The sequence below is a fragment of the Leptopilina heterotoma genome, unplaced genomic scaffold (assembly GCF_015476425.1).
Source record: "Leptopilina heterotoma isolate Lh14 unplaced genomic scaffold, ASM1547642v1 Lhet_108, whole genome shotgun sequence".
Lineage (NCBI taxonomy): Eukaryota > Metazoa > Arthropoda > Insecta > Hymenoptera > Figitidae > Leptopilina > Leptopilina heterotoma.
In genome coordinates, this window is record NW_025110825.1 from 1,822,900 (window position 1) to 1,839,176 (window position 16,277).

Here is a 16,277-nt window from a genome sequence, read left to right on the forward strand (position 1 = left end):
AAATCGACCCATCATACAGTTTCCGGGAATTTTAGCCTTCGAATTCCATGGAAGTTAAACTTGAAAAAGGTACTTTTTTCTACGAAAGATGCCTGTGTTTTTTCGAGGAAGAGAGAGTCACAGACGAAGAGAAAAAGAACAGAAAATAAAATAAACTTTTAGTTTTGGTTTAGTCAGCAGACAGCTTGTGAAGTGGCGCTAGAATCTTTTTTTATTTTAAAAAGGTATTCCTTATATTATAATATGGTGTGATCGAGAGAACAAGGCAATATTCTTTTCTCACTCGAAATCTCTCGCTGAATTAAATGTATATATATAAAAGCTATATAGAAGGCGGCAGACTATGAAGTTTCTTGGTGGGTTTTTAGGCCTAATTAGTTGTCGCCCGACGTCTCATCGTCTTGTTTTTCAAGTGCCTCGATTTCACGGCCATCTAGTATATATCTAAACACTCTTTATATATAAAAAAAAAGAGAGAGATTTCTTTTTTTGATTCATTTTGTTTCTCCAATTGGTTTTATTCGGAAAATTAGAAATTAATAGGCAATATTATATTAATTAGGTTTTAATTCAACATTTGTGAAAATTTGACGCGCTTCGAAGAAAGGAGCGCGTCGCACATTAACTTTTTGTTATAGGGAAGAATATTTTTGTAACAATAATAATCATTTGAGAAAAAATATTTTTGGAATAATAATTATTAAAAAAATATTTTTGGAGCAATAATTATTATTAAAAAATATTTTTGGAACAATAATTATTAAAAAAAATATTTTTGGAACAATAATTATTGAGAAAAAATATTTTTCTAACATCATTACTAAAAGAATATTTTTGTAACAATGATTTGAGAAAAAAGAATTGTTAGAAAATAACAACAAATTTCTATTGTTGTTAAAAAAATTTTCGTTGAATAAACAGATTTGTTATTGTAACAAATCTGCATTGTTAAGAAATAAAAAAAAAATTTTTTTGTTCTATATTAACTATCCGATTGTCACAATAATCATTTTTTTTCGTGTATTTTTGAAACAATAATAATAATTATTAACGAAAAAAAATTTTTCAAGAATAATTATTGGGAAAAAATATTTTTGTAATAACAATAAACAGAAATGTTTTTTTTTTTTTTTTTAAATATATTCTTTAAAAAAATAATAATAATCATTAACAAGAAATTTTTTTGTAATAATATTCATTGGCAAAGAAATATTTTTGTAATAACAATCATTAACAAAAGTAATTTTGTAATAATAATTATTAAGAAAAAAATATTTTTATAATAATAATCATTAACAAAAAAATATTTTTGTAACAATAATGATGTGGGAAAAAATAATTTTGTAATAATAATTATTAGGAAAGAAATATTTTTGTAATAATAATCATTAACAAAAGCAATTTTGTAATAATAATTATTAAGAAAGAAATATTTTTGTAATAATAATCATTTTGACAAAGAAATATTTTCGTAAAAATAATCATTATCAAATAAATATTTTTGTAACAATAAAGATTTGGGGAAAAATATTTTATAATTATTAACAAAAGAAAAGTTTTTTAATAATACTTCTCAACAAAAAATATTTTTGTATCAAAAAAATTTTTTTTATCAATTATTATTGATAAAAAAATTTCCCCAGTACTTATTATTAACAAAAAATAATTTCGTCATAATAAAAAAGCACAATATTTATAATTCAGCTTTCTCTTTGAAAGTTAATGTGATTTAAACGTAATTTCAATTTATTTGTTTATTTTCAATATAATTGCAATTATTCAAAGTGTCATTTTAATATTTTTTTTCTCTATTCCAAGAAAATTAACTAATTTCCTCTAATATTTAGTGATAGTATGTAATAATATTTGAATTATATTCTCAAAATTAATTTTCTAATCAAATATGTATATATAACTATCATTTGAAATGTTAATAAATTTTCACAGAAACAAGTGAGAAAGAGTAATCTATATATATGTATATAATTTCTAAAAATATAACGCACATTATCATTTTATTTTTATTTTTAAAATGAAAGTTGTCTACTACTGCACAAAATGTATATTTTGTTATACTTATATATTTGTTTAATTCAACTATTAGAAAGTTGCATTTGGAAAAAAAGAATCCAGCTTAAAACAGTTTAAATTTAAAATCTTATTATAAAATTGGGTTAATCCATATTTATATTATATATTTCAGGAAACAAAAAATGTCTAATCTTCTGAATATGAGGAAATAATAATTAGATTGGGGAAAAAATTAAAAGTCATCTCTTAATCGTTATATATTTTTTCACAAATTTTAATAAAATTCTCTCTGAGAATTAAATTAGTTTTCAAAAATTTTAATAAAATCGTTTTGAATTATAACTTTTTTGATTTTAGTTGAAAAATAATGTTCCTAAAGTTCTGAATGTTGAAATAAAGAAACTTTTTTTTTTACTTTTTGATATTTTTCAAATACTGTTGCATTTTTATTGAGAAATGAAAAATGTCCCCAAAGTTCTGAACGTTCAAATAAACGAAATTTATTTATTTCTCTTTCAAATTTAAATTTTTTTATTATAAATAATATTGAGTCACGTATTGAAAAATAATTTTAAAAGTTTCAAAATATTTAATTAGTGTTTTTCAATTTTATTTCAATGAATAATTTATCAAAATATTCATATATTGAAAAAATATTTTATTCATTTTAACGTTCGAAATTTTTTTGAAACATTAAAAATAAATTTAATGTTAATTAAGTAAACAATTCATTTTTTAATGTGTAAATTAATATTTTTTTTTTACTAAAATTCAAACATAAAAAAGTAAAAAAAAAATCGGTTATTTAAACGTTGGCAGAACTTTAGGGACAAGAAAAATAGAAAACTATTAAAATTACTAAAATTACTTTACTCTAAATTTTAATTAGTTATAAATTACTAATTTTTAGTGAAAGGTTTGTTTACTTTTTGCTTCAACAATTATTAAAGAATAACTAATAACTAATTATTAGTTGAAAATTGCTACGAAAATAGTCAAATTTAACTAATTATTGTAATTATTTTTAATAATAACTAATATAATAATAGTAGTAAAAATAATAGTAACAATAATTATAATATTAATGGTAATAATATAGTAATAATAATAATAATAATAATAATAATAATAATAATAATAATAATAATAATAATAATAATAATAATAATAATAATAATAAATTTGTACGGATTACTCAATATTTAATCAATAATAAATAATTTGATTATAATCAGACATATAATCATAAATTCACTTAGGAATGGGGAAGAGAATTCTTGCGAACGAGCGAGATTTTCAAATGCAGAAAATTATTGTCAAACTGGGTGGTTTTCCACTTTAATTGGACACTGTACTTGAACTCATAAACTGCACATAGTATCGTTTTAAAGGAAAATAAAAAACAGGAATAGCGTATAATAGCGTACACAATAATTTTGTGCAACTATATATAAACACAGAAGCTTACATATTATAAATATAATATGAATATAAATTTTGTGTATGAACTATATAATAAATTTTTTATTTCAATTTTTCTTTTTTAAAGTATATTATCAATACAACCTTGACATTATTTTTATAAAATTGTTATAAACATTTAACGATAAAAAAGAAATTAAAATTGCCGATAATTAGTTAGATAACAAAATTATGATATTTCGTTATGACAAATTACATTGTCTTCACTGCACGATAAATGGGAGTGTAAACTTATTGTTGTATATTATAAAAAATATTAACTTCGCGGAATATTTTTTTTTTAAAAGAAGTTGTGATTGTTTTTTTGTTGTAATAAAGAAATAATGTTATTTAAATACTAATACCATTTAAGATCAATTAAAATCTAAAAACTTGACGACAAAGAAAACTCGTTTTAGACAGTTTACAAAACTGACAAAAATTCCATTCCATATTTTTTTTTCTTCTGACTTTTTCCTAATTTTCATAAAAAATATTTACTTCTTTCTTATCTTGCGCTAATAAATTAAATTCAAAGAATTTTATTAAAATCTAAAAGAATAATTGAATTATTTCAAAAAAATTGAAGAAAAATTGTATTCAAAATAATTCATTTCCATTTAACTATTTTATTAAAATATTCGAAAATAATTGAATTCCTGAGGGAAATTCTAATATTTTTGTAAAAAATTGAATTTTGGAGAAAAATTTTATTACTTTTGAAAATATTTAAAATTTTTACAAGAATTTTTGTAAAAAATTGAATTTTGAAAAAGAGTTTTATTATTTACAAAGATAATTGAAATTTAGTTAAAATTTTCGAAAATAATTGAATTTTAGAGAAAAATTTTATGACAATTTCAAATATTTCAAATTTTTACGAGAATTTAATTAAATTTTTTTCAAATAATTACATTTCAGAGAAAAATTTATTATTTATTAAGATAATTGAAATTTAGCCAAGATTTTATAAAAAATTTTGAAAATAATTGAATTTTGGAGAAGAATTTTATTATTTACAAAGATAATTTTGACAAAATTTTTTGTAAATAATTGAATTTTGAAGAAGAATTTCATTATTTACAAAGATAATTGAAATTTTGACAAATATTTTTGTGAATAATTGAATTTTGAAGAAAAATTTTATTACTTTTGAAAATATTTCAAATTTTTACGAGAATTTAATAAAAAAATTTTTAAATAATTGAAATTCGGTGAAGAATTTTATTACTTTCGAAAATAATTGAAATTAGAAGAAGAATTTTATTATTTACAAAGATAATTGAAATTTTGCTAAGATTTTTGTTGAAATTTTTGAAAATAATTGAATTTCGGAGAAGAATTTTATTACTTTTGAAAATATTTCAAATTTTTACGAGAATTTAATTAAAAATTTTTTTAAATAATTGAAATTCGGTGAAGAATTTTATTACTTTCGAAAATAATTGCAATTAGGAGAAGAATTTTATTATTTACAAAGATAATTGAAATTTTGCTAAGATTTTTGTTAAAATTTTTGAAAATAATTGAATTTCGTAGAAGAATTTTATTACTTTTGAAAATATTTCAAACTTTTACGAGAATTTAATTAAAAATTTTTTTAAATAATTGAAATTCGGTGAAGAATTTTATTACTTTCGAAAATAATTGAAATCCTGCGAAAAATTTTATTATTTATGAAAATAATTGAATAGTTGCTAAGAATTTTATTAAAATTTTCAAAAATATAATTGAATTCTTGAGTTGAATTTTATTATTTATGAAAATAATTGAATTATTGCGAAAAATCTTATTAAAATGTTTAGAAAGAATTGAATTTCTGTGAAAAATTTGGTTATTTTTTAAAATAATTGACATCTTCATAAGATTTTTATAAACATTGTTTTAAATAATTAATTTTTTTGAAATATAATAAATATTTTGAACATTTTATTTTAAATAATATTGAATTCTTGTGGAAAACTTTATTTGTTAAAATAATTGAATTTTTCGTTTAATTAATTTAAAATAATATCAAAAATAATTGAAATTCTCCCATGAATTTTATTATTTATGAAAATAATTAAATTCTTCTTTAGAATTTTATCCAAAAATTTTTTTAAAAATTGAATTTCTATGAAAAATATTATTATTACTGAAAGTATTTGAATTATTGTAAAAAATGGTATAAAAATTTTGTTAAATAATTGATTTTTTCGAAATTCTTTTGAAAATGCTATTCTAAATTAATTATATATAAAAAAAAAAAAAAAAAAAAAAAAATATATATATATATATATATATATTATTATTACTGAAAGTATTTGAATTATTGTAAAAAATTGTATAAAAATTTTGTTAAATAATTGATTTTTTCGAAATTCTTTTGAAAATGCTATTCTAAATTAATTGAATTCCTGTGGAAATTTTATTATTCATGAAACTAATTTAATTTTGGATGAATTCTATCAATTTCTTTTTAAATAATTGAATTCTTTTGCGATATTTGATGAATATACTGAATATTGAAAATAATTGAATTTCGAATATTTTTTGAAAATAATTGAATCGTTTTAAACAATTTGATTACAATATGACAAGAACTTAAGTATATTTAGCTTCAAAAATACTCCTATTAGGAAAAAATTCTTTTTCAAAAATGAAAAATCAATTGTTTCTTGAAGTTCCTGAAAAATTAGTCACATATATATATTTGCAGGAGGAAACAACAAGAAGAATATGGCACATGCATGAGGTTAAAGTGTCCATATACGGGTGTTGGTGCGTAAATAAATAGAATTCATGAGGTACTTTATGTATACAACTACTTATCTGCAATTTTTTCTGCGGGAAATGGCTATTTAGATAAGAAGGACTAGAGAGAGAGAAAGAGAGAAAGAACCACAGAGAGAGCAAAGAGTCATGAAGGTGCCGCCATGCCTCAACGAATTTTCAGCTTCACTGATAGACATAACACATATAAATACAAATTTTGCCTCTCTCACATATACAAATATTTTTTTTTTATACATTTACAATTTTATATATAGCCAAGGGTTTTAATAATATACTATCATTGAAAAATTTAAATCCATTGACTCTCGATGCTTCTTTCCGTACATAAATTCAGGAACAAGTTGTGTATTATTAAAGTCATAAAACTTTTCTGTCTAAAAATGTTCTTTAGAAAAAAATAATAAAAAGGATGCAGGGGAGTTTTTTTTCCCCGTTTGCTTGCAAAAAAAAACTTGATTCATTTAGTATCTTAAGTTCAGTGAGTGTGTAAAGAATTTTCAAGATAATCTGCGCGAATAAAATTTGTAATAAATTCGGTTTATTAAAGACTCTTGCAAACCTGGAAATGTCAGGGAATTTTATAAACCTTGAAAAAACCTAGAAAAGTCAGGGAATTTTGATCGAAATTTTGAAAAAATTGTTGTCTAAAATTATTGTGTTTATTCTTGAAATCTAATTTTGCTTCAATATTTCAAAATTAATTCAATTTTAAAAGAGTTGCCTTTTACAATTTTCATAAATGAACTTCAAATATTTCAATTTAAAATGAATTTAATTAGAAATTTTAAAAAACCTAAATTTTTAAAAAATTGTAATAACTAAAATTCTTTTGCACTTAGTTAAATTTTTAATATAATATATTTAATTAATTATTAAAACTAATGGATTTATACAAGAATTTTAGTTAAAAATACTAAAACAAATTGAATTTTAAAACAATTACAAATGATTGCAGAAATTCAATTATTTTCAAAAATAGTAAAATTCTTATCATAAAATTTAATTATTTTCAAAAATTTTCCTCAATTTATTGCTTAACAAAAAATTTCATTTATCTTTAGAAATAATTAAATTCATTTTTGAAATTCAATTATTTTCAAAAATTTTCCAAAAGAATTCAATTATTTAAAAAAAAAAATTAATAAAATCCTACGCAAACATTTAATTATTATCTTCATGAAATAATAAAAATTTCATAGGGATTCAATTATTATTTTCGTAAATAATAAAATTCCCTTTAGGAATTCAATTATTTTTATAAAAAATAAAACTCATTGCAGACTTTTAACTATATTTTTAATAAAATTTTAATGGAATTCCTCGAAAAATGTAATTATTCTTAAAAATTATATTAAAATTTATCGAAGAAATTCAATTATTTAAAAAAAATTTGCTACAATTTTATTTATTAGATGCATTTTCAATACAGTTTTAATTAAATTTCTTCAAAAAATTATATTATTTTCAAAAATTTTAATGAAATTCTTTGTAACGAATACAATTCAATTTTTTTCAAAATAATTTTTATAAAATTTTTCATAGAAATTTAATTAATTTCAAAAATTTGCCAAAATTCAATTATTTTCAATGTTTACTATTTCGATAAAAATTTTACAAAAGAATTCAATTATTTAACAAGAAATTTTAATAAAATTCGTCTCAAGAAATTCAATTATTTCCAAAAATATGTAATATAATTCTTCGCAGAAATTCAATTATGTTAAAAAATTTACAAAAATTTTCGTCAAAATTTCAATTATCTTTATAAATAATTATAAATAATAAAATTTTTCTCCGAAATTCAATTATTTTCAAAAAATTTAATAAAATTCTTGGCAGAGTTTCAATTATTTTTAATACAATTTTAATGGAATTCCTCGAAAAATGTAATTATTCTTAAAAATTATATTAAAATTTATCGAAGAAATTCAATTATTTAAAAAAAATGTGCTACAATTTATTTATTAGAATTTAATAAAATTATTCTTAAAATTTTTATTAAAATTTGTCAAGAGAAATCAATTATTTAAAAATTTGTTGATAAAGAAATTTCAGTTAAAATTTTAGATTATAATTGAATAATTGAAAGCGTAAATGTTTAGAAATAATTGAATTTTCAAAAAGTTTCAAATTAAAATCTTTGAAAATTACTTTTAATTAAGAATTCTGTAGAATTAATTTTTTTCAAAAAGTTTAGTGGGATTTTTTAAAAATTTTTTGAAGTTTTTAATTTCTAATATATATTTAATTGAAGAATGTCAGAATAATCGAAATTTTGTAAAATTAAATTGTAAATAAAAAGATTTGAAAACTCTGAAAGAACTTTTACAAAAATTATTTTAAAAAATTGATTTAAAGAAGAATTTGAGTTGAAAATTTTAGTAATGAATAATCGAAATGATGAAAATAATTTTTTAAGAAATTACAGTAACAAATTAACACGTTTTAATTATTATATACTGTCTAAATCTGAATCAGTGAAATTCCACTGAAAATTCCACTTTCAATATTTAATAAAAATCATTTTTCACTTTAAAAAATTCAAAAGAATCAATGTAAAAAGATTTGTTGAAGGTAAAAAGATAACAAACATAAGATTTTGATGAAGTTTCTTAAGTTCCTGAATTTAGCGGAAGAATTTTTTTCACGAAACCAAAGAGAATGAAACAATTTTTTAGCAGTTTTTAAGTCCCTAGGTGAATAATGAAGGTGAAATTAGTAACTTTTTCATCCCTAAAAGTCTCAAAACAATAACATTTTTCGACGCTCAGCGTCGACGCTAACTTAAGCGACATCTGTATTCGATATTTTCCGCATATAAATTCAGTAACGGTAAAAAAATACAAAAATATGATTTCGATTAAAATTTCAAAAAGAATTGAGAATTTAGAAATAAGAATTAAATTCGGAAAAAGTGTAGGAATTAAAATTAAAGAAAATATCAAAACAAAACTTACATTATAATTGAAAGTAATAAATTGTACACAAAAAGTACAATATTCAATATGATTTACACTGTTAAATACACATTTGGTTTTCTTTTTAAATTTTGAAGTTTATATATATACACATAAAGCCTTAGTTCTTTAGTGCGGATAATGGCAGACTAGATAAGAATATATATTCCTATCCTACATATGCATGTATAATGTCATGCTACGAAGTTAAATATTTCATATTCCCAATCGCGCAATAACCTGCCGCTGATAAAACATAGTGCACGCAATTTCATGATTTATATAGTATTTAAGTTCTTGAACTATACAAAGAAGAACTGATAATTTTCAGTATACTATATATGAAAGAAAAAAAATTTAACTTTTATATCAATTTTAAAAATTGTAATTATAAATAAAATACTACAACTAAATTATACAATGCAGAGTATAGATTAATTTGAAAAATATACTTTGTAAGTATAAACATTTCTTTCCTGTTAATTTTTTTTGTAAATTACTTTTAACGAATGTTTTTCTTCTTCTAAATTTTTCTTTTTATGGGTGAATCAATTTTTCTTTCATTTGAACGAATAAAATAATCAACATTTCTTTCCTATTAATTTTTGTTGTAAATTACTTTTCACGAATGTTTTTCTTCTTCTAAATTTTTCTATTTATGGAGAATCAATTTTTCTTTCATTTAAACGAATAAAATAATTAATAATAATAGAATAAAAGAATTCCAAAATTATCAATTTATTTTCAACTGAAAAAGTAGGAATATTCCAAAAGAATATTCGAAAGAATATTCGAAATAATTTTCGAAATAATATTCCAAAAAATTTTCGAAATAATGGTACAAATAATATTTCAAATAGTATTCAAAATAATATTCCAAATAATATTCCAAATAATATTCGAAATAATATTCCAAATGAAATATTCCTACTATATTCCAATTACAATGTTCCAATGGAATTTTCTTACAATATTTTAAACAACGTATTTTTACGTTTCCAAAAAGTGGATGGAATATTTCAAAGGAATATTTTTAATGTACCAATGGAATATTCTTAAATTATTCAAAAAAAAAAATTCTAAATAGCCGTACTATTTTTTTACTCGGGGTGGGACATTTTAAAATTTCCAAAAATGTGGGAATATACATGGAATATTCCGTGCTAATATTTATTTTCTATTAGAAAAGAAATTATTTGTTATTTAGTAAATTTTAACAATACAATTTACCACTAAGCAAAATGTTTGAACAGTACAATAATTAATATTAATCACTGTCTCAGTTCAGTAAATTTTGCAAAAAGAAACAAGAAAATTCTTTTCAAAAAAAAATCAAGAAATTGTTTTAGAAATTTCTTTTAGAAAAGAAATTACTTGTTATTTAGTAAATTTTAACAACAAAATTTATCACTAGGCAAAATGTTTGAACAGTACAATAATTAATATTAATTACTGTCTCAGTTCAGTAAATTTTGCAAAAAGAAACAACAAAATTATTTTCAAAAAAAAAAAAAAAAAAAATGAAGAAATTGTTTTTTAAGTGGCATTAAAAAATATATTATTGTCGCAATTACTACCGAGGCGTGTAAACAGAAATTGCTTAAATGAATTGTAATTTCTAATTTAATGTTTAAGGAAGTAAAATCTATACTAATTGATTTTTATGACTTCAAGTGCTCGACATTTATCAGTAACTGTTTATTTATTTAACAATTATCCACAAATTTTAGTCATAAATTTATTGTCTTCTACTTGAACTTTGATTAGATCGTATATTTATTTTTCATGTCCTTAAAGTGCCGAACGTTCAAATGCACAAAATTCATTTATTTCTTTTCGCGAATTCAAATTTTATTGGAATTTATTTATTTTTTAATAATTACGGATTTAAAAAATAATTTTCAAAGTTTCAAAGTGTTTTATTTTACTTTTTAAATTTTTATTGCCGTCAGTATAATTTTTGAAAATATTTATAGTAAATTTGAACGTTCATTTGAACGTTTAGAACTGTTGGAAAATAATTATTATTACTATTTATTGTTACTATTTTTTATTACTAGTACTATTACTATTATATTACTACACTGAAAAAAATTTATTTGATTCGAATAACCGATTACTTGACTATTATCAATTAAATATTTAATTGAATCAAAAAATATTAATTGGAGTCAATTAAATGGTTTATAGTTCATATTTGCTTAAAATACTGAAATTTGTTGTTCAAATACCATTTAATTGATATTAATAAATATTATTTGATTCAAGTAAATATTTCATTGATAATATAGTCAATTAATCGATTATTTGAAACAAATAAATTTTTTTTCAGTGTATTACTATTATTATTATTATTATTATTACAATTACTATTACTATAATTATTATAATAAAAAATTATTATTATTATTATTATCATTAATAATATTATTATATTATTTCTATAATCGTTAGGAGTGTTACTATATTTACTATATTGACAGTGAAAAAATTTACCGTTCATTTGAACGTTTAAATTTTTTGGAAAATTATTTTTATTATAGTTATTATTATTATTTAATTATTTTTATAGTTCTTAAAAGTGTTACGATTTATTATATTAACAATGACAAAATATATCGTCCATTATTTGTACGTTTAGAATTTTTGAAAAATTATTTTGTTTATTATTGAAAAATAAATTTAAAACTATCAAAATATTTATAGTAAAAAAATAAATAAATTATTATTATCATTATTAATATTTTTTTCGTGTTATTATTTTTATAGTCGTTAGAAATGTTACAATTTTTTATATCAACACTTCTAGCCAAAAATTATTCTGACAATGCAAAATGAAATAAAAATTTCATAATATAATTTCAAAATGCAAGAATATTCCCTCTTTATTAAAGAAGAAATTCTCAAAGTTCAATAACAAATTTCCAAAATATTTTTCCTGACGAACAACCCGTGGAACTTTAATTTCAATTTTAAGCTCAAATATTTAAAAAAAAAATTAAATAATTCCTAATGTTTCGAACAATTTCAGAGAATAATATGAATGTTGCTACAGTAATTATTTTCATATAAATATTTTTTAATATTTTGTGTAAATATTTAATATTTTTGTATAAATATTCAATATAATAGTTTTGCAAAAATATTTCATTTAATATTTTTGTATAAATATTTTAAAGTTTTATTTATTCGAAATATTTTCGAAAACGTAAAATAAAATATAAATTCCAAAATAATTACACCCGGAGTATTCTTAATTTCAGAATATAAATCAAAATAATCGCATAAAAACACAACATTTATGAAAAATGAGAATAATCTCATAATGTAAATTTATAAATGCGGAATTTCATATTATAAATTTATAAGTATAGAAAAGGAAGAAAAATTGAAGTTTGTATATATGTAGATTTATATGTATATACATATATAAAAAGGTAAATGTCAGTGTAATGACCTGAAGAGATATATACTCACGTATATAATCAGTTTGAGGTTGACATGGCCGGCATCGGCAGTTGAATCCGATAAACTAAGTCGCGCGGTAAATTAAACACGTGCAATTTTTCCGCACTCGTATACGTTTCTTTCTTTTTTTTCTCTCTTTTGTTTTTTTGTTGATTCTTCGTCAAGGATTTATATATACATGTATATAGTGCAGCCTCCTTCTCGTTATATTTTTTCTTTCTCTTCGCTTCTCACACACGACTTTGAAAGTCTATTTAAATAATTAATTGTCACGTGCGCGCGCGACCGCCCAGCCGCCGGTAATTAATTAGTCTTATTCGCGTAGTCGCACACAACCAAGAAATCCCAAAGAACGATAAGTGAATTTCTTGGTTTGCCTTTATTATATGTACTTTGATTCGCTAAATCAAAAGAGCCCGGGGGGAAAATAATTTGAATTAAATAGAGATATATTTTATTGAAGAAGTTTTAATTTTTTTTTCGAAAAATTAGACTCGGATAATTGGGATTTTTAGCCACTGATTTGCTTTGTATGGTGATAAATTTTTTCGTAAATGTGTTTGTTTTTTTTACTGGAAAATAAATTGAATCTTTGGGCGAAGCGCCGACGGTTGTCGTTGCGTCTCTGCCTTTGAAAATTCTTTGCGGATCGAATGAATATATAAATTTACACTTTACTAATTTTTCTTTTTTGGGTGATAATACAAAATCAATTTTTTAGTTTATTTCTTCGTCTTTATCGATATTTAGGAAAATTTCGTATTTTTTTTTACTAATTATTATTATTTCGCCTCGAAAAGTTTGCAAGGAATATTTCGCCTTTTTGTGAAAGCAATTCAAATTTTACATTTAATTTCTGGTATTTACCTTTGCTTCCAACTTCCTTGGGGATTAATTCAAATTATACTGCAGTTAATTTTGTTTTCCAATTTTCTTTCGCAATTTTGTTTCTTAATTTTGTTTTCTAAATAACCTTTCGAATCTGTAATATTTTTATTCAAACTATAAGAAACAATTTTCTCGCTTTTTGAAAAACTACTCTTTCGTTTTTCTCTCCTCTTTACTTTTAGATTTTTCTTTATATTCCTAATGATCTTGTTTTCCAAAACAAGTATTTAGTGGTATTTTTTCTATTCAGCTTATTTTCTCCACTTGAGTTTTAATCTTTACTGGTGCCTTTTATAATCTTTACTGACGACTTTGTGCAATCTTCAACCTTTCCTTTAATCCTCTACTTTTGTTCTTTAATCTTCTCTTTATCTTTAATCCGTATTGATGGCCCTTATTCTCTTCTTGTTGACTTTCAAAAAAAATTTCTAATTATTACTAAGCACTTTTTGACTTCTATGATCTCTCCGTTTGTTGTTTACGAATAATGCAGTAATTTAATGTCGATGATCACAGGAAGAGTTCAATTCGACACAATTATTCTCAGAACAAATTATCAATTTCCGGCAGGAAATCCATGAATGTGAAAACAAAATCCTTCTCTGCAAAATGTCCTATAAATATTTCACTAATTCCGCTCTTAATCCTTTGGTCTTAATCCTTAATCCTTCGATTTGAAATAAAGCTCATCGACTGCGATTTAACTATACAGAAACAAAAGTATTTTTAGTTTCAATTTAATCACATCATTCACAATTTAATTGACACTTGAAATAAAATTCTTATCAACACAAATATTTATAGAAATAAATTATTTATTTAATAATTTATTTAAATTTATTTATTGTTTAATTTAGACCGAAAAAAATGGAAGAATTCGCGTAATTTTGTGTATGCGTGTGTGCGTGTTTATTTCCCGCGATTAAATATATAAAGGAGCTATATATAGGATAAACTAGAGCGTGGTGCAGTCGTTGGCTGCAACTTTGAAACTGTCCTGGACAGTCACCTTTTGCTGGCGTGAAAGAGGGAGGGAAAGAGTAAGATAAAAAAGAGGAAAAAAACAAGGATAAGAAGGAGGGGAATTCTGTGAGTGTGTGTTTGTGGAGGAAAAGGAACAGAACTCGAAGGTGGGATTTAAAGTTAAAAACATGCGACTAGGCGTTTCTTTGGAGATAGTAATGAAGGCGGAGTTTTACGCCCACGAAATATATATATGTATATAATAATCGCGAGGACTTGAGAAAGAATCACGCCTCTTCAGAATTTAATATATAAATTAATAGTGATCGATATTTGTCAAATTATCGAAAATCAAAGAAATATCAATATTTAATTCACAATTGGAAAAATAAATGAGTTTTGGTATGAATATGTCATAGATTATTTCATTATTGATTATTTTGATGATGGATATTCTGAAATTAAGAATAAATACTAATCGTATTTATTTTAGAATTATATTTTCGATTAATTTCAAAAAAAATTATTTTTTTTATTTATTTTCAATTATAATTGTCAATTATTTTTAAAATTTTAATATTTATGAAAATATTCTCAAAATTAGGAATATTTTCTTAAATAATAAAAATTAAGTGTTCTAAATTTTAAATTGATAGACTCAAATTTATATTTTCAAATAAATTGAATTACGAAATAATTATTTTAAAAATTTTAATATTTGTGAAAATATTCTTAAAAATAGGAATATTTTCTTAAATAATAAAAATTAAGTATTGTTTTTGTTTATTTTGAATTTTAATATTTATGAAAATATTCTCAAAATCAGGAATATTTTCATAAATAATAAAAAATTAACTATATTCCAAATGCCTTTTTGGTTATTTTGAATTAAATTGAATGAAATAATTATTTGCAAAATTTAAATATTTGGGAAAATATTCTTAAAATTGTGAATATTTTCTTAAATAATAAAAATCAATTGTTCTAAGTATGCTTTTATTTATTTTTAATTAATTTGAATCATAGAATAATCATTATAAAAAATTTTAATACCCTACAAAAATATCCTTAAAATTATAAGAATATTTTTTCAATAAATAAAAATTGAATGTTAAAAATATTGTTTCGGCTGAAACTGCTGCTTAAAAAGCATTTTTTTTAAAAAACAATTTCACTTTTTTCGAAATAAAACTTTGAATTTTGTTAATTTTTTATACCAACTTTATGGTAGTTAATAAATTTTTGTAATTAATTAAAAAAACTAACCTTTTATTACCATTATTGAGATTATTGACATATCGATCTTTGAAGTCTGCGATCTCGAAGATTTAGCGATGAAAAACGATGTTGAATTATAGTTTCCAGCACTTTTATTATACCTGAAAATGAATATTGTCAATTAATTGTTTATTAATATGAAAATATACAAACAATAATGCCCATTTAATTACAAATTGAAATTAAATTTGAATTTAAATACCAAAAAGTTGACAAAGTAAGGTTATGTTACACTTCGATTTCGAAAGGCAAATAAGAACAGAATAATTGGAAAACTAATGAAAGAAATACAATATTTCTGTAAAAAACTATTTTCGTTTTTGCCAGTATTCGATTCAGAGTTATATAAAATAATCTTTAACAATCTTTAAACAACTTTAAAATGTTTAAAACAAATAATTATCAAATTCCAAGTGATTATTGTTTATCAACAAAAAGTAACTGTTGGTTCAATTC

The 16,277-nt window shown here is 21.1% G+C and overlaps 1 protein-coding gene across 4 annotated transcripts in view; it reads right to left on the bottom strand.

Annotated features, from left to right (window-relative positions):
* The window catches only part of LOC122503215 (GATA-binding factor A-like), a 100,464-nt gene extending 85,899 nt beyond the window's left edge, over window positions 1–14,565 (bottom strand). For 3 of the 4 annotated variants that reach the window (XM_043613703.1, XM_043613687.1, XM_043613680.1), the window contains exon 1: window positions 9,225–9,376. In XM_043613703.1, the coding sequence (XP_043469638.1) occupies window positions 9,225–9,226 (2 nt within the window). In that variant the 5' untranslated portion in view covers window positions 9,227–9,376. Of the gene's footprint in view, window positions 1–9,224; window positions 9,377–12,701 lie in introns of those variants that run through there. The other variant, XM_043613695.1, reaches the window with a different exon arrangement.
* Between the last annotated feature and the right edge of the window lie 1,712 nt (window positions 14,566–16,277).